The 19,478-nt window shown below is 40.3% G+C and overlaps 1 protein-coding gene across 9 annotated transcripts in view; it reads left to right on the forward strand.

The window, feature by feature from the left end:
• MYO3A (myosin IIIA) overlaps positions 1–19,478 on the forward strand; it is a 126,349-nt gene that overhangs the window by 55,680 nt on the left and 51,191 nt on the right. For all 9 annotated transcript variants that reach the window (XM_040592887.1, XM_040592888.1, XM_040592892.1 and 6 more), the window contains exons 8-16: positions 181–246; positions 662–817; positions 10,782–10,881; positions 13,174–13,290; positions 15,387–15,491; positions 15,576–15,659; positions 16,412–16,614; positions 18,863–18,961; positions 19,062–19,176. In XM_040592887.1, the coding sequence (XP_040448821.1) occupies positions 181–246; positions 662–817; positions 10,782–10,881; positions 13,174–13,290; positions 15,387–15,491; positions 15,576–15,659; positions 16,412–16,614; positions 18,863–18,961; positions 19,062–19,176 (1,045 nt within the window). The remainder of the gene's footprint in view (positions 1–180; positions 247–661; positions 818–10,781; positions 10,882–13,173; positions 13,291–15,386; positions 15,492–15,575; positions 15,660–16,411; positions 16,615–18,862; positions 18,962–19,061; positions 19,177–19,478) is intronic.

Consider the following 19,478-nt stretch of genomic DNA (forward strand, 5'->3'; position numbering starts at 1 on the left):
TTAGTTATGTAAAGTAGGAGAACCAGTGAGGCATTGTATCATCTGTCCATGCTCATTTTACCAGTGGAAATCAATATCTTTTTTCAGTGGCCTTCTAAAACTCATTACTCAGCCTGCCTTCATGCATTCTTTTTGTCAAGTGAGTAGCTTATTAACTTACCATCAAACTGACCTTTGCAGGAATCCTCCTCCAACACTACAGCAGCCTGAACTGTGGTCACCTGAATTCAATGACTTCATTAACAAGTGAGTAACAACTGAGACCACTGTAGCTGAATATGGAACATATATAAATGTCATGTGTAAAATATCTTTGCATTCTCTGTGGAAATCTATTGCTACTAATACTTTTCCTTAAAAACCTGATTTGAGAACCCAGTTTGACTTCCAAGTGAGGCTCCAGATTTAAAACATGAAATAACGACATCTTAACACGCTTGATGTTTCTGTTTTTCTTAATTATAAAGAATATTTAGTTTTGAAAGTGCAGTAATTTACTTCTTGGACTCATCAATTCTGTGAAATCTTAACAATTTTCAGTACAGAGCTGTTGTGATTAAGATGGATATATTTATTATAGAGGCATGAACAAACTACAGACAAGCATTTCAGAATTTAACAGCAATCCTTCAGCAATCATATGCTTTTTCTGCCAGCACAGGTGCTTGACTAAAGATTATGAGAAGCGTCCGACCGTATCTAGTCTTTTACAGCATGATTTTATTAAGCAAATTGAAGGAAAAGAAAACATGCTACAAAGGCAACTCATGGAATTTATTGATGTTCATCAACAGATGGGAGTCACTGAAAAGGCAAGGTAAAAGTAGCTATAAAGCAGACCAGCTGGACAATTTTGATACTTCCACTGTTTCAGAATGGCTAGTGCTCAAAGATTCACCTCTCATAACTTTAGCCGGCCAAAACCAGAGAGCTTAATCTTTGAGGTCCACTATGGAGCCAATGGAAAGGGGGAGTGGGTGGGGGTGTGGGGCATCGTGCTTCACACGAGGTGAAACAACCTTTAGAAGTGCCTCCCCTTTCTCCTGTGACTCAAGATGCAGATTAGGATCCCAGCTTTCAGAAAGCTAAGGTTAGGTGAAATCAGTGTTTGGCACTTTCTTACATTTGCATGGTCAGCTAATGTTTAGTTCGAGTATGCTAAAAATAACTGGTCGGGTTCTTGCAAGAATTGGATGCTACCAACTGAAAGGACTGATAGTAGTACCAGTAGTACCTTGTTTTGCAAACTTACAAATCTACATACTTTCTTTCTTCCAATAGTATTTACTAATATCAGTTCTGAATGGCTTTTATTTAAAACAACTGAAAATGGCTTGGCTCAATTTTACAATTTAAAAAACCCCACCCAGTATGCTGAAGTAACATCTCAAATGTGAAATGTTGTAGATTAGTATTGATGTACTACTGGTGCGAGTGCTCCTGTGCTTCAAGGTAAAGCATGACAATTTTTTCTTGTTTTTTTAAGTGGAACATAAAATTTAAAAGACATTTTGGCATTATCATCTGTATTGAAAAAGCTTACACATTTCCTTTCACAATATATACAGCAATTTTCAGTTACAATTATGGAGAATTTTCTTTCACTCTGTGCTTTGAACATAATAAAAAATACATTTCTAAATGTATTTTATATTATAATTTTCAAGTTTTCTTGGACTTTTAAGTGGATGTGGGGTGAGCAGTAGTTTCCCTTCTCTGGCATTTCAGTAAAAAAACTAGGCAGTTGGCTTAAATTCAGGCCTCAGGCTGGATTTGTATGTTCTGAATGGTGCAGACTTCACATTTGCTTAATCCAGAAAGAATCTGGAGTTGAAATAAGCTTATCGGATGTCAGTGCTGTGCCCTAAACCAGCAACATATTCCAGACTTTTTAAAGTATTTATAAAACACAGAGAAAAGATATGTGGTAAATCAAGTCCAAACTACTGAATTACATGAATTGAGATTGTGGTAGTGCTTGTGACGCTGGTCCTTTCAAATCTTAAATAATTTTTGAAAATCAAGTTTCTTAATCAATTAAGTATTTTGAGCTTTTTTACCCATTTTATAGAACTTATATGTTTATTTTCTATCAAGTCCTATTCTTTTTTTCAAAATTCTTTCATTTTTTTTATGTTAATACTGCATTAAAGCAAATTACATTAACTTTCTTTTCCTATACAATACAAGCACAGAGTAACCCAATTTGCATGTGCATAGAGCAGTCGAATGGCACAGGAACAGGATGATCTATTGGTACTTTCTCCATCTTGTTAGACTGACTTGTTAACCAATCTTCACGTGAACCAGAGTTTAAGGGAATGTATTACTATGTGATGAAGTTATTCTATGCTTTTACAGTTAATCAAGTGTAATTTCTACATACATTTTCCCAAAGGAAGACAGAATTTTCTCTCTGAAAATTATAATTTATTATCTGAAATGGTGCAAAAAAATTTACTTATTTAACTAATGATGTAATTTAAATGGGATGGTTAAGCTAATGGCTTGGTCCATACTTGAGTTTAGCAATTTAAAATATCAACATGTAGGCTAATAGTAGTTTAAATCTCATTTGCATTGATTTAACCAAATCTTTTAATATCTGAGATCAGTGAAGGCAGTGTGAAATATTGCAAGTAAAAATCACATTTTACAGTCACTGTACCTATAATCACTTCAGCTTTAACATGTTTATTGACTATATTTGCTGGAAGATTGTCTTTCATAGCAGTGCCTGCAAAAAAGATTAGCTTTCTCCTAGAAACAGTAAGAATATCCATCTTAATATCTGTTGCTGTCTCTGTACAAGCAAGAAAAGCAGACATTATTTTCCAGTAGCTGAAAATGTAGTAGAGTATGTACATGATTTCACTTAAGAAGAAATTGGAATTCCAGACTTGTAAAGGACATTACTACAGAATAGCATGGGTTTTTTCTGCTGTTGAGTGATAAAAAGATTATACAAAGATCTTTGAATTCAGTAACCATACCTTTTAAAATTCTTTCAATATTAATCATATGTGTCTTCTGACCTTCAATCTGCACAGAAGAAATGGTGTAAAAAGCAGTGTCTGTACAGAAGTACCATGTCAATCCATCTGATTCAGAGTCAAGACATAGGCTGTGTGATGACAAGTCACCTGGAAGTCTGATCTTAAAATCTTCTGGCTTTCTTTTCTTGATTATCCTGTTCTGGGACTGATTTTACACTGGTGTGTTAGGGCCCTGCTGCAGAATTCCTGAACCTTCACCAGTTGCTGGCAACTTCCCTTGTCAAGCTCCCTCCTGATCTCCAGCTCCCTCTCTCTCGGTCCGTAATTTGAAGGCATAACTCTCCTGCTTCTTGGCACTGGGAAGCAAGTAGTTTAAAGGAGTAAAGAACTCTTCCTTGTACCAAGGCAAGAAATCCTCCTACTTGTGTCATGTTGTTTAAATTGGCATGGCATATAAACTCAAGAAATTTGGTATCATTGACTTAAAGTTGAAATTAAGGAATCCAGTTATTTTTCAGTATGTGTTTCGTTTGCTCTCCTCTTCAAATTCAACTCTATTAATAAATTTTCTATTTCAAAAGAAAAATGCCTGGAAGTAAATAGCTGAGGTCCAGCCACTGGGTTTTCCTGTATGCACGATTCCTGTTTTCACTCAAAATCAAATCACCCTCTTTGTCCAGCGTGCTGAAGTGTAAATAGGTTCTGCCTGCCTTCTGCAGTGGTAATCTGTTAATGTGCTTGTGATTTTATCTTGTTGTTTGCTGAATGGGTAGTTGATATAGTTCAAAAAAGAAGAGATTGTGTTAGGTTTTGTCACATTTTTAAAAGGTTTTTGCAGAAGGCCACATCCTCAGATCCAGTCTTTGTGCACTGTGTCTGCTCAGGAACAGTGTGTGATCTCTAGGCACAGAGTGGAGCTACCCTACAGTCACTCCCATTAGCACCATTGTTCCTGAGGTATTTTCTAACATAGAGTCACCAAGTCATTAGGGCATTGCACTGGGCCCTCTGAACCTTCCCATTACTGTTATTCTAGTGAAGAGGAACCTAGTTCTATGTTCTGCATTGTATTGCATCCTTTCTAGACGCCTAGCAAGAGGAACAGAGCCCACCAACCTCCTGAGTAACTAGAGAAATCTCAACATACACTGATAAACCTTTAAATAGCAATGTGCTGTAGACCTGCTCCAGACTTAATGAAGATGATATAAGATTTTATCGTTTCTTCGGTAGCTTCTGAAAAGTCTTTTATAGTATATTTTGTGCTACTCAAGGCTCAAAACAGCATGAATACTAGCAATGATTCAGTACAAATCCCACTTTTTTACTTTGAGTAACTTTACAATACATTTTTCTCTGAAGTCATCACTTCTTTATGCTAAAAATATCTGCAACTTAACCTTTCCTAGCTCAGATCTCAGGCTGAAATTACAATGGGAAGGCCATGAGAAAATATCCCTGGAAACACTAATGTTTCATCTTGACTGAAACATCTCCAAAATCTGCTCTTTGGAATGATGAAGTAAGCTATAGGAGATACATTCATGTTAGGGAGGAGGTGAGGCAGGCAAAGTTGCATACTAAGAGCAATTAGTTTTGGGGGTTTTGTTTAGTTCTCTCTAATTTGTGAATTCCTGATGAGGACAGTGCCTTGGGCTTCTGCAAGAGTTGACTTTGCCATGGCGGTGGCAAGAAAAGCCTATTTCATTGTGCAACTTCATAAGGTGGTATTTGCCTCTTTTCAGAGGAGTTCATGACTCCTAATCATCCTGATATTTCTTTTCCCTAAGTCTTTTCAAACTGATAAACTTTCAACCACCAGAAAAATTCTGTGACATCCTAGTAGTATGATCTTGAGGTTTTAAATAAACTCTATCTTGTATCTGTTACTCCAGTCCTCAGGACCACCTAGCTCTTTAAATACTGTATTCCAATTCTTTTCTGTGTTGATAGTGACACAAAAAGCATTATAATGGAATTTATTGCACAATCTTTAATGGAAACAAGAAAAATTCCCTAATGAAGAAACAATAATGTCATTTGAGCCTGATCACTCACCTTTGGACACTGCTCAAGTCTCCCCTCATTTTTAGTGAATCCTTCGATCACGTACTTGCATTCTTGTAAGTCACATTACAGCTGTTAAAATGTACAATTAGTGAAGAAAATAATTATTGAAATCAGTGCTGCAGCATATACCCCAAAACTGTTCTAAAAATACACTTCTTGCTAAGCTGAATGAGGGGGAAAAACTGCATTGTAAAGAGTCTTACTTTGCAACAGAAATAGCTGTCTTTGAAACGACCTTCAGAACTGTCGCATACTACACCTGACAGGCTTGTAAAGACTTATCTTGAATTGTTTGGCTGTCTTAATCTTGACTGCTTTTACAATAATCTCTTCAGAAATATGCAATGATTAGTACAGTGTGTATTTTCTGGGAATTATGACTCATTCCAGAATGAGCTGCATATGTGAGGGATATTCACTGCACCTAGATTTCAGGAACTGACTCTGGTCCCCAAGTTAAGAGCCTCATCTTTATATGCCCTCTGAATAAATATGGGTAAGAGACCTATTCTACTGCAACATGATTCAGAGAAAGGGATTTTGGGTGAAATGAGTTACTCTCCTAAGACTTTGTCCTGTGTCAGCCATGTAGGGGTAGCACTGAAATCCAGTGACAGGGTGCTAAACAATTTCTCTCTTTAACTATTTGGAAGGTTCAGGGGGTAAGTTCATGTACAACATGCACAAAGGTGGTTGTCAGTTTATTCACCCCGGTTAAAAACAAGGAGTACCATATAGTTTCCTTCCATGACTTCGCTTGATTGTGCAGACCTGTGTCAATTATTTTCTGGGTGTTCACTCTCTCTCTGACTCATCCTGCTAGGGGAAAGCAGCTGACAGAAATCCTTCAAGTTCATTTCTGCCGGACAGGCTGTAGTGGAGGGTAGGACATCACTACACTAGCTTGACAAAGTCAGTTTGAGGAGCAGAGTAAGGTAGCTCACAGAGTCCAGTGCTGACTTGGTCAAGGTCTGCAGATGAAATATGTATCAGAGTAGGGGCTTAAACCTGAGGCTTTGGAGTTCTAGGCTAAACCTTGAGTATTTTGAGCCATTTCTTCCTCTCCTGTGACTAACTCAGTGTGGGCTTTGTTGTACCAACAAGAAGTTGTAATTCCTGCACTGAGGATACTCCTGTATAGGATGGCTGTGCTGCAAACTGCTCTCAAGCCACAGAAGCAATAAATTGTTTCTGGCAACGCAGGCCTTAGAATAAGCAGATCTCCAGTCTCCTACGCTTCTAGCTAGTACACATCTTTACAGCAGGTTAAGAATATGCTTCCATATAATACAATGGACAGCAGCAACGCCTGAATGAAGAATAGTTTACCTCCTGAAGCAAAGCAAGAGAAAGAAGTTCTTCCTGCATTCAGGTCTCCATGGCAGTAATGCTCTGCAACTGCTGCTTTACTGTTGTGTCAGTTCACTTGCTCAGCAACTCATTTCTCCTGAAGGGGGAATACCTCACCAGGCATTGCTTACATTTGGAGCTTCGTCCTTCATCTCAGTATGATCCTGACCGTAGAGCATGTGCCTGACTCATGAGGGCAATAAAGAACCAATCCCAATGAGCCTTTTAGAGATCTCTTATTTGCTCGGTTAAGAACAAATATTTTCCCCCGAAATTTGTCAGGGATGCAGCCATTTCTTGAGGCTGTTCTGAAGTACCAATAACGAGCTTTTTTGCAGGGCATGGTAAACCAGCACAGACTTTGGCAAACAGATCATGCAGAGCAGGACATGACCCAATTAGCGAGATGTGGGCCATCTCTGAATCAAAAGCCCCGTAGCTCTGCTGAGGAGCACTGTGCTCTCAGCAACATTGCATGAGCTTGAGCACAGCTCTCTGAGACTGCAGCCAGTGCTGTACAATCATTTAAGCATAGAGGGAGCGCAGGTTTGTCTGCAAAGCGTTGTGCACAGCTGGAGTCTTATCAATACATTTGTCTAAATTCAGCTACAGATTTTGCGTAGATGTAAGACTATGGTTTTATTTAAGCATATTTCACCAGATACATCTGTCAAAGACAAAACTTTGCTTTTAAGTGTGAATTAATATTGCTGTATGCAGCCTCCAGAGAAATACAATCACTAGCAATGACAGATCCTGTACAGGTTTCTCTGTGTTAGTGCTTTTCTGTTTGTCACTTTAAATGCTATTTGTAACTGCTGGGAGGTGTACAGCTGTTCCCATGTTCACCTTACAGCAAATTTGATTACGTTTAGTTTCTTCTTTTCATCCTGAGTAAGGCTAGCACTTTTCCTGTCACTTTTTAGTCTATAGATGATTCTCCAACCAGCTTAGGCAGAGAGTTCAACAGGGCATCATGAGTCACACTTCCCTTTTTGTGGTATTTTTGGAACTATCAAAAATCTTTTAAATACGTTCTGACAATTTGAAGAAGAAAAAGCTGCAGTTGCCTCATCTTGATTTAACTGAATCTTGAAAGATAAGTGGGGGGAGGGGGGGTGGGATGGATGTGTAGGGCATGAAGGAGAATGCCCAGAAACAATGTTGCATTGACTCATTTTCTTGTCCATACTGAGTTGATTTTTCTGGCCTTTAGCTGCTTGAATTGCTTGTTGAGAATGGCTGTGAGATCTAATGCCTCCAACAAATAATTTCTGAACAGAACAGAGAAACATGGTCATTTCAGTTCACAATGTCTATGTGCATGATGATAATGAAATTTCAGCATTGATGCCAACAGCACTGATGTGGGGGGTTTTAAGTGGCTGGAGTTTTAGGAAGTGAAGCAGTATAACTGCCCTTGAGGGGTCTGTGCCCTTTGACAGCAAAGCAGAAAAATACTGTGTTCTGCAAAACTGCTGTTCTGCTGTACTCTGGAGAATAGAGAATATAATCTGGTTTAACAAGCACTAGTGTTCTTATAATGTCAGCTGAAGAAGATTACAGGAGAATCAATTTTATGTAATTAAACTTCCCTGGCATAAATAGAGATTGTTTCCTTAAAAGGAAAAAAACCCACCAAACAAATGTCTCCATGACTGGAGTGTTTTCCTCCCTTCCTGCAAGGCAGTTTTTAGCTTCCTACATCAAATGAAAGATGGTAATTGAAACATATCAATTGGGAAATATCACTCTCTCACTGATATGCAGTAACATTTAAAAAAAAATGTGTTCAATGTGTAACAATTCCACTAGAAATGGAAAACACAACTTGACAGATGTCTTGTTTTGTGTCTTCCTTTGGCAATGGAAAAAACAGAGCAGAGCTTGACATAGTCCTGCACTTCCCTCATCTTTCCCTCATGTACATGTTGATAGGTCTTTCTCAAAGTCATACTGGTATTAGATGCATCCTCTGGACACAAAATTACCTTCATGCAGGAAGAAAGGATAAATTGTTTCAACTGTCCAAATTTAAATTTTCAACTGAAACTGTTAAGAAGAGGCAGAAATAGGAGTGTGAGTTATAGTGGGGACAGATTGCTGTTGAGGGGGTAGGATTTTGCCTGCATCTCTGGCTTTGAATGCGCAAATACCTGTTATCTGGTGAATGCAAATCAAGCAGCAGCAGACCATGCAAGGCTGAAAAGTTAATTTGAATCTTAAATATTACCTTTTATATTAATTTTCATATTTAATACAACCTGGGTGTACATATAACCAAAAATTGCCTCACAGTGTTGTTCCAAGGACAGTACTACCAGGGCAGCTCTTGTGGTATAAATGAGTTCCAAAAGAAAGGGAAGAAGAGGTTGAACCTAGGAGATGTGTGGTTCCTTTACACGTGGCCCATCCCTTTTGATGCTGCCTGCTTGTTTTCCTGTGTGTTTTCTGCTTCAGCGTATCTAAATACACACCAAATTACAGCCCAGTTATGGGTTTATTGCAGCAAAAGCTGCCTTTCTTCCCCCACAGACATGTGCTCCTCCTGCATCTTTTTTTGTCTATTTGCACTGTTCATGATGGAATAGGTCCACGTGTTGCATGTTCTGTGCTGCATGGCAGTAGCAAGGCTCTGAGACTGTGCTGCGTAGTATTCCCATTGCTTTTCACTTCCATGTAATTCAGCCTCACCATCATCCTTACAACTATATCTACAACAGTCTTTTTTGTCCTGTATTAAATACTGAAAGAAACATTTGGAAGTGGGTTGCTTTCCCATGCAGCTCCAGGGCCCTAACAACAGTTTGACAGTAGTCTGCCTGCAAAGCAGCTGGGTGTAAAACTGGCAAGGCTTGGTCCCTGTCTTCTGTCAGGGCAATGTAGATACTGTTGATACATTCTGTTCATCGTGCTTCCTGGTCGTTTGGCCTCCACACTGAATATTGTGCTGTGATACTGGCACAGAGACCGTGAAACTGGGCTGGCTTTTGAAATTAAGTCTTACATGTTTGTGTCTTCATATTAAGGTTGCAGGATTAGTCAGCTGTGGGTGTGAAATTCCTGCCTTTGCACTCTGAACAATGGGAAGACCCCAGTGGTACCTGGCATCTACATAAGGGAGGAAGAAACTGCGCCATTACTGGCACCTGGGTGAGGACATGCCATTCTGTCACCCTCACAGAACAATAGTGAGAGACAAGAAAAACTGAAAGAAGTGCTAGATGAAGTGCACTCATGCCTGCACTTCCATCTTTCAGATCTTGATTGCACTCAGTTTGGAAGGGCATCATTTGCCCATTTCACACAACACGGTTTCCCTGCTGTCTCCATTTACAGCTGCCTCAGGTGTATGTTCCATGTGTTTGAGAGGTGCCTTCCTACATATAGTATCAAGGGGAGTGAGGCCATATCAGATTTCCTTGATAATCTTTCCGTGCTTGTGCCGTATTACACATCAGAGCTTGATTCAATTTGTGAACTCTGCTGTTACATACCCAGTTTCCCTTTCCCTGATTTTCCCCCATCTCATAAAGCAAGTGAAATAACATGAATTGTAAACCTTGCATTCGCTGCTTTTGCTTTTGCTTTTTTTAGCAATGCCTTTACTCTTGGATAGAGAATAATCCAAGTCTCTGGGAATGTTCTTGCTATTCTCTGTAAGATTGCATAAAATTTTCTTTGGTTTGATTAAAAAATAAAAATAATTCCACTTTAAGACAAATTTAATTGAAGTTTACCCCAATAAGAAAAAAATTTGATTTTTTTTCCCTTATTTTGTATTATTTTTTTCCTGTAGAGTCCAAGAAAATTCTTCTTGGTCAGGATGTATTTCACATACCCTAGTGGTTCTGTAGCACTTTGCTCTACAATGTGGTCATCTCAGCCAGGCTTTAGAGCATTGTCATTACTAAGCTAGAAGTGTTTCCATCCTGAGTGCTTTGTCTGCATCATTCTTGTGATATTGTTTCATCATACGCCCCTGGATCTTTCATATATATAATCTTTATCTGGATCATTTTTCTTTTCTCAGGTAGGTGCCAGAATTTGACTGTTACATGCTTTATACATGTGTTCTTTCTTACCCTGTACTGCATAGCTCTAGACTTCGAGTGATCAAGCAGGGATCTGTACAGTGGAAAATTTCTTCATGGTATCAGTTGTGGGATCAAACCATAGATTTTGAATTGTCAAGTACGAGTGTGTTGCACTGAGTTCTATCCTGTCCTGTTATTCATTCATTCATGTGTTTGAATTTGGAAAAGTGCAAAGCTGGAATGTTTTGGCTGAATTGCCTTCAAGATGGTTACAGTTGCAAAATCTCTGTTTTCTTACATTAGGAAATCACATGTCTGTCTTTTCTAGATTTGAACGTATTCATACAAAGAAAGGGAACTACAGTAAGTCACTAGTTTCAAACCAGGAAGAAGTAGATGATTTAGCAACCCTGGAAGTACTGGATGAGGTAAGAGCCTCCTTTTTCACACTTCCCTGAAGAGGGGTAATCACATATTGAAACACAATAGTGTGCTGTTGATTTTCAAGTTCAACTATATTGTCAAACTTCAATTTTGTAAGTGTACAATGGCATTTTACCAGTTTATGGAAAACATTTTAGATGAGATGTACTGTGTCAGGAGTGAGTCCAACTCAAAGCTAAAACACGCTCTGCAGTTACAGCCTTAGACCGAGCAGTATTGTAGCACCATTTGCTTGACAGGATTTATGTTGCTGGATTTTATTACACCTAAATATCTAGTTTGCAATTATATGTTAACCTGAAATTGGTCCAGGTCCAAGTACAAGCACATTCTTCCCTGTTGCTTGGACATCTAGAGTTGTCTTAAACTAGGTTACCGTACTTTCCTAGGCTGGATCCCCACGGACTTACTTTGGTGTGGAGGTGCATTCGGATCAATGCATGTCTGCTGAGGCTCTATCCTGTCAATGTCTTCTGTTGAACTTTTGACGAAATTACTGGTTACAAATCTCACTGGTTTGTCAAAGTTCAAAAATCAGTCCACTGGGAGCAGAGGAACATGCATAAGAGAGGGGGGAAATCTGTTGTGTTTATGCTTTAACCTTCAAAACCAGAAAGAGGAATCGGGCCACAGCACTTTATCTGCAGGTCTTAGAGGCCATCAGTGGTTGTAAAGAAACTGTCATTCTTCCTCTACCGGGCTGTGCATAGAATGTAATTCACATTCTCTTATCTGTAAAACTTCTCTGGTATATTGTATCTTTGTCAGTCCAGAATACTAAATGTGGCTCTTGAGCTGGTAAACTGCATAATGTTAACAGCCCACAGAACATCTTCCATCTTCCAAGAGTTGGGTTATAGTAGCTTAGTGTTTGGTTAATATTTACTGAGCTAATCCAAACTTTGTCTATTTCACAAAACTCAAATTTAAGCATTTTTTAAATATTGGGAATAGCCATATGCTAGCAAAACTGGGTTTTGTCTTTTGCCATGAAGCATATAAAAAATCTGAGCTAAAGAGAAGACACACAAAAAAACAAGACAAGCTGGAAGATTATCCCATCTCTTCAGAGGTGGAGCATTCTCAGGAAAGTCCTCAGGAATCCTCCACCTAAAGGCATTATTTGACTATGTGATATGTTACTAAATCAAATACAGTTTCAAACCTCTTTTACATATTAATAGCAGCTTCTCAGAACTGTTCCATGCAAACTTTTCTTGCAGTTTATATAACCCCATCAGAAGAGCAAACCAGGAGACCTTCTACTGGTGCAAGAAATAATTTCAAAAAGGGCAGAAATTCCCCTAAAAAAATCTGTTAATGGGAATCTAGTTATGGCCAAAACTATGTGGCATTGAAACCCAAAAAAGGGAAGAGTTATCAAGGCAATGGAAAACCCAGGTTTTCTCCTTAGGTTTTTTCCTGTGAAGGAAATTTAACCTCTTCAGTTGTTGAGAAATCAGGTTTTAAGTGCACTGGAGAGAACAGAGTGCACAACACTGGGAACAGATAGATGAGGAGGGAAAGCAATCCTTCTGTAGTTGCCAGTCATTCTGTTCCAGTGGAAATAGGGCCTGATATTTTCACACGTACCTCAGAATAGTCTTGAGGCTGGTTTGAATGTCTTCATCCAGTTCTCACGTCCTGTTTTGACTGGAAACCTAACCAGGCACTTTACATACCCGGCTCTGTATGCAGAAGCAGCTGAGGGAAGTTATGTCAAGAAACTGGGTACCTTGTTTTTCTTGGTTCAGCGGGAACTGGCTCTGCAGCAGCAACGAACAATCACAGCAGAGGCTGGTTATTTATATAGAAAGATGCCCGATTGTTTACATGAATAGGATCCAAACAGTTGAACGTTTGTGTCTTATCATAAATGACAGTAATGTTAAGAGCAGCTGTAATGGCAGTTATGAATTCAAGCATATGGCTCTAGCTTGATGGGCTAGATGAAGCCGTAGTGTTAGAAATGAAGACAGGACTGTCTCATGGAAACCTTTGATTAATTGAATTAAAGCAGTACTTCTTAACTCATTTTTCTACAGCCCCTTGGGGATCTATAAGTATATATTGTTCAAAGTGAGTTTGGACACAAGCATTTAGGAATACCAGTGTGTTTGAAAGTGTTACTCATTTGTGATCATAAACAGTTGTATTCCTAACTATCAATACCTTCTCTACCTGTCCTCACTCATTATAACTATATAAATAATTTCTGCATTTTCTAATGTTTTTTTTCCCTGTGTGATTCAATGTTCCTATTCTTTCTCCATCAGAATACAGTAACAGAGCAGTTGCAGAAGGGTTACGCCAAGGATCAGATCTACACATATGTTGGGGACATTCTCATTGCTGTCAATCCATTTCGGAACATAGATATTTATTCTTCACAGGTGTGAAAATCTAGGTTTGGTTCTTTTGTAACACAAGTTTCCATTAAAATACGAGTATTTGTGTTATGACTACAGAAAATGTGGGTGGGGTGCTGAATGAGGTGGGTGCCCTGGTGACAAAGGACACAGAGTAGGCAGAGTGACTGGGTACTGCCTTTGCTTCAGTCTTCACTGCTAAGGCCAGCCCTCAGGACTCCCAGACCCTGGAGGCAAGAGAGAAAGTATGGAGAAAGGAGGACTTTCCCTTAGTTTAGGAATACCAAATTATGAGATCATTTAGGCAAACTTGACACCCACAAATCCATGGGCCTTGAGGAGATGCACCTCTGAGTGCTGAGGGAGCTGACAGATGTTATTGCGAAGCCACTCTCCATCATCTTTGGAAAATCATAGAGAACAGGAGAGGTGCCTGAGAACTGGAGGAAAGCCAATGTCACTTCAGTCTTCAGAAAGGGCAGGAAGGAGGACCCAGGAAACTACAGGCTGGTCAGCCTCACCTCCATCCCTGGAAAGGTGATGGAACAGCCCATCCTGGAGGTCATCTGTAAGCATGTGAAGGAAAAGAAGGTTATCAGTAGTCAACATGGATTCACGCAGGGGAGATCATGCCTGACCAATCTGATAGCTTTCTGTGATGGAATGACTGGCTGGGTAGGTGAGGGGAGACCAGTGGATGTTGTCTACCTTGACTTCAGCAAGGCTTTTGACACCATCTCCCATAACATCCTCACAGGCAAGCTCAGGAGTGTGGGTTAGATGGGGCGACAGTGAGGTGGGCTGAGAGCTCGGAGGGTTGTGATCAGCGGCGCAGAGTCCAGCTGGAGGCCTGTAGCCAGCGGTGTTCCCCAGGGCCTGTACTGGGTCCAGTCCTGTTCAGCTTATCCACCAACGACCTGGATGAAGGGGCAGAGTGTGCCCTCAGCAACGTTGCCGATGATGCCAAACTGGGAGGAGCGGCTGGTAGCCCAGAGGCTGCGCTGCCATTCAGCGAGACCCGGGCAGGCCAGAGAGCTGGGCAGAGAGGAACCTCCTGAAGCTCAACAAGGGCAGGTGTAGGGTCCTGCACGTGGGGAGCAGTAACCCCACGCACCAGCGCAGGCTGGGGCTGACCTGCTGGAAGGCAGCTCTGCGGGGAAGGGCCTGGCAGCCCTGTTGGACACCAAGGTGCCCGTCAGCCAGCAGTGTGCCCGTGGGGCCGAGAAGGCCAGTGGTACCCTGGGGGGCATTAGGGGCAACGTGGCCAGCAGGTCGAGGGAGGTGACCCCCCCTCTGCTGTGCCCTGGTGAGGCCGCATCTGGAGTGCTGTGTCCAGTTCTGGGCTCCCCAGTTCAAGAGAGACAGGGAACTGCTGGAGAGGGTCCAGCCGAGGGCTGCAAAGATGATGAGGGGACTGGAACGTGTCCCTGATGAGGAAAGGCTGAGAGAGCTGGGCCGGTTCAGCCTGGAGAAGAGAAGACCGAGAGGGGATCTCACCGATGCACCCAAATACCTTAGGGGCAGGTGTCCAGGGGCTGGGGCCAGGCTCCTTCAGTGGTGCCCAGCGACAGGACAAGGGGCAACGGGCACAAACCGCAACAGAGGGAGTTCCGTCTGAATATGGGGAGGGACTTGTTTAGCTTGAGGGTGACAGAGCACTGGAACAGGCTGCCCAGAGAGGCTGTGGGGTCTCCTTCTCTGGAGATACTCAAACCCTGCCTGTGTGTGATCCTGTGCAAGCTGCTTTAGGTGAACCTGCTTTAGCAGGGGGTTGGACCAGATGGTCTCCTGTGGTCACTTCCAACCCTCGCCCCTCTGTGATTCTGTGGTAAGTTGGTCCTTGATGTCGTTAAATTCTCTTCTAATAATTTGAGTTTCATAGCATAATCAGGGCTGACATCATACCAAATTATGTTTCGTCTTTTTTAGCAGTTCTTGTAGTACTGACTATATACAGATTAATGATATAGTGAGCGTGGTAACAGCTCACTCAGAAAGGATTACTGCTGGTAACCTCAGCATGCTATACACTAATCTGAAAATAAAACTAAGTTCTGATTTAAAAAAAAAAAAAAGTTGTTAAGGGGCACTGATAACATTTTCATTTTTCTTACACTTAGCATTCCAAACTGTATATTGGAGCCAAACGGACTGCCAACCCTCCTCATATTTTTGCTGTTGCTGACATAGGTTATCAGTCCATGGTGACATACAACTCTGATCAGGTATATATGAGGTGTCTTAATTATTTATATTGTCAGGCTGAGAGATACGTAATGAGCTCAGAATCATGCTCTTGTTCTCTGTAGTGTATCGTTATTTCTGGAGAAAGTGGAGCTGGCAAGACACAAAGTGCCCATCTTCTGGTCCAGCAGCTCACTGTCCTGGGCAAGGTATGTTTCAAAGGGGATGCTTCTGTAAGGCTTTGGATCTTATGCCTAGTTGACTGAACCTATGGACGGGGCACTGGCAAGGGGGCAAGACTGTAATACATTTTCCAAAGGACTTCTGTAAAGTTAGATTGGAACGTGATGCAGATCTGTCTACCCCTTCCTCCCTCCTGAACTAGGGTCACTTGAAAATGTGTTGGGGATTCCGCAAGGAAATACCCACTGCAGTGAGGGCTGTGACTTTGTCCCTTGTTTAATTGTCTTCAAATCACCCTAACGGTACTTTTGTAGTTTTTCACCTCCTTCTACAACCACATTGCTGTCAGTGGGACATGCTCATTCTGGGAAGCGGTCACCATAATTGTCTAAATAAAATGCCATTTTTGCATGTCCCAGGTGAGATACAAGCAAACTGATCTGTTGGTAAGGTGCCGTGCAGCAGTAAGCAGATGCTAGCGAGGATCCTGAAAGCAGGCTGGCCATTGCAGAGTGCTGGACCACAGAAACTGATTAGTTCTGGTGGTGTCATTGTCATTATGTGTGTGATCTCTTCCAGCCAGCCATTAGTTCTGCAGATTGCTGTATTCTGAGAGTTTTCATGATATATACGTCTTTCTTTCCATATGAGTCACATGGGAATGGCTGCTCTGATGACATCACACTTTACAATAACAACTAGAAGAGGAAAGAAACACTTAAAAATGAACATATTTGAGTGATTACTGGTAATTTGAAGTAATATCTTTCATATCCAGGCTAATAACAGGACTCTACAGGAAAAGATCCTCCAGGTTAATAACCTTGTAGAAGCATTTGGGAATGCAGGCACTATCATCAATGATAACTCGAGCAGATTTGGAAAATATTTGGAAATGAAATTCACTTGTGGTGGCACTGTAGTAGGAGCCCAGATTTCAGAGTATCTCCTTGAAAAATCCAGAGTTGTTCACCAGGCAGTGTAAGTATAAAAATTACATTTTACCTCAGTTGGGTGTTACAGAGTAGGCCTACAATGCAGGAAATTATCTTTGATCAAAACATGAAAATTAATAAGGTACTGGGATTTTTTCTCATAAATGATATATGAATAGTTTATAAATCTGTAAGTTAGCTGAAAACTATTCCTGATTTTTTTTTCATTGCCTCCTGGGTTATTTAAACAAATCTCATGAAAATATATATATGATATATAAAGTGTATTAGAATGTGTAAAGAATTAAAAACTTTCTAATAGTTTAGTTATAAATGTCTTTGTGGAATTTTGAAGTATTATGTCAAGTATATCATTTGGATTTATTTCTTCTGCGTTTCCTCTAATATTGTAGCTTGTTTGTTTGTTTGTTTGCTTGCAACGTGCTTGTGTTCCATTTTGGTTAGAAAGGGTTATGGACGAAATGCAGAACAGATCCATCTGTCATGTGTGTATCTCGTAACATAAAATGACAGTAAAATTAAATGGCATTTCCAGTTATTTTAAAATATTGACATGTATTTTCTATCCAAAAATATAGGACATCCAAGTAAAAAATATTTTGGCAACTCTATTTCTGCCATAATAACAATATGAAAAACCAAATTTGAGACAAGGAATGTTGTCACTGACTTAAATTTTTCTGCTTGCTGATCTAAGTATCTAAGTATCACTGTGAATGTTTCACTAAATTTAAAGTTAGAGGCAATTTTATGAAATTGTGGGGTTTTCCCTGGTTGAACATAAGCACAAAAACTGCTTTTTCAGAATAAGATCAGCTTTTTTCTCAAAATACCACTTTTTTCATCACTTTTCATGTGTTTGTTCTGTGACTGTCAGTTTATATTTTGCCACACACGGAGACAGGAAGATAGTGAAGAATTTACATGCCTCAAATGCTATTTAGGTAGCTGTTTAGATGTGTGGATTCACAAGAAAATGCCACCAAACAGTTTAACGTGAGAGCCACTGTAGGAGGTTAAATTTTAAGGTGTGAACTTGCAAGGGCAGCTGAAGCTGGTTGTGGGAGCATGTTAGCCTCTTCCCTGAGGTCTCTGTGTGGCTGGTCCCTGTGGCTGGTCCCTGTGGCTGTGCCAGGGCAGCGAACGGGCGTTCAGGTACCTGCATTGCAAGGGCAGTCTGTTCTGCTGTTTAGGAGAACCTGACTCCCAAACTCACGTGGAGAGCTAGGAATGACTTTTTGCAGAAAAGTGGTGACTGATTACCCAGAAAAGGGAGACTCAAGTTCCAGACTTACGTCAAGCCAAGAGATTTTGAACCTACAGGTTCTCCTACCTTTCCAAGAGAATGCACAAACCATCAGGACACAGTGAGGTTTCAGAGAGTGTGCAAAGCATGGCTCTGCAACCTAATGGTTAAGATACAAAGAGGGAAGATAAGAGATCTGCTTCTACTCCTTAAATTGATTTTCGTTTCTGTTACTGACTGTCCACAGTAAAATATGCTAACTAAGTTGGCCCTGGACTCTGATCTTGGCACCCCCCATGTAGAGAGGAGTGTACTGGGCTCCGATCCTGTTTCAAAGACGCACGTAATGGTGCTCCTGAGACACACCTCAGTTCATGCAGAAAGCAGGGCTTTGAACACAATTCCTTTTTGCCATTTCATAGTGACTGACTTGGCTATCTCAAGGCTCAGTGGTGGTTGCAAATTTCCATCTAAGCATCTAGTTCTTCCTCCTAAGTTGCACAGGAACCTTGGATGTGCAATAAACCTCCTGTCCTGGGTTTGGGCACCTAATTGTTAGGCAAAGGATGCCAAGTCATAAGGCCTTTTGCTGAATGTCTGCTTATGTGCTTGGTTTAGGGCTAAAGGGCACAGCAAACATACTGGATTCATTGAAACAGGAGTGTATAGCTCTCCCATGGTCAGAAGATTTTTTAAAAATAACTGGAGGTTAAGCAGCCCATTTAATGCTAGTGGTGAGCAACATGCTGTATCTCACCCAGCATCTACCAATTGCATCAAAGGCAGAGCAGCATTTAGCTGGTTGTAGCTCTGAGCAGCCACCCTGGCAGCTTCGAAACAAGTATACAATGGCACAGAAAGGGTGTTCACTTCACAGGAACTTGTCAATAAAGCTTCTTTCAGAGTCCTCTGTCAGTTTGCATGAGCCTTGCCTGTTACTAAAATAGCTATTTAATAATAGCATGTATGTCATCATTAAGTGTAACAGTTATGTTACTAAAGCAGTTTGTTGTTTCTGTTGTTTCAGAGGAGAGAAAAATTTCCATATTTTTTATTATATTTATGCTGGTCTGGCGGAAAAGAAAAAACTGGCACATTATAAACTGTCAGAATATAGACCTCCCAGGTAATGCAGTTTATTTTTACTTAAATTTATTACTAAGGAATGCGGTGTTGAATTCACAACTTCATTTACATTCTAACTCTGTATCTATCAACTCTTTCAGATATCTGCAGAATGATCATTTCAGAATAGTGCAAGATTTCATGAACAATAGCTTTTATAAGTCTCAGTTTGAATCAATTGAACAGTGCTTTAAAGTCATAGGTTTTACACTGGAGGTGAGTGCTGATAACCCTTTTTTATTATTTTTTGTTTTGTAAACTTTAATAGCTACCTTGATCAGGAAAAGCTTGTATAAAGCATTCAAATAATATCCCTTGTTAATTTATTCATTTAGCAGTAGTGTGTTTATGTTTTAGGATATTGCATGATCAACTTACTGTTATATTACCGCATTTAAATTTTTAAGGTTTCATGGCATTGATAAACTAATAAAATTATATTAGTCAACAAGACTTTGAAATCAATGAACACAGCACAGCTTAGTAATTGGGAAAAAAAGGCTTTTACAAATTAAATG

This window comes from Falco naumanni, chromosome 4 (genome assembly GCF_017639655.2).
Source record: "Falco naumanni isolate bFalNau1 chromosome 4, bFalNau1.pat, whole genome shotgun sequence".
Taxonomy (NCBI): Eukaryota; Metazoa; Chordata; class Aves; order Falconiformes; family Falconidae; genus Falco; species Falco naumanni.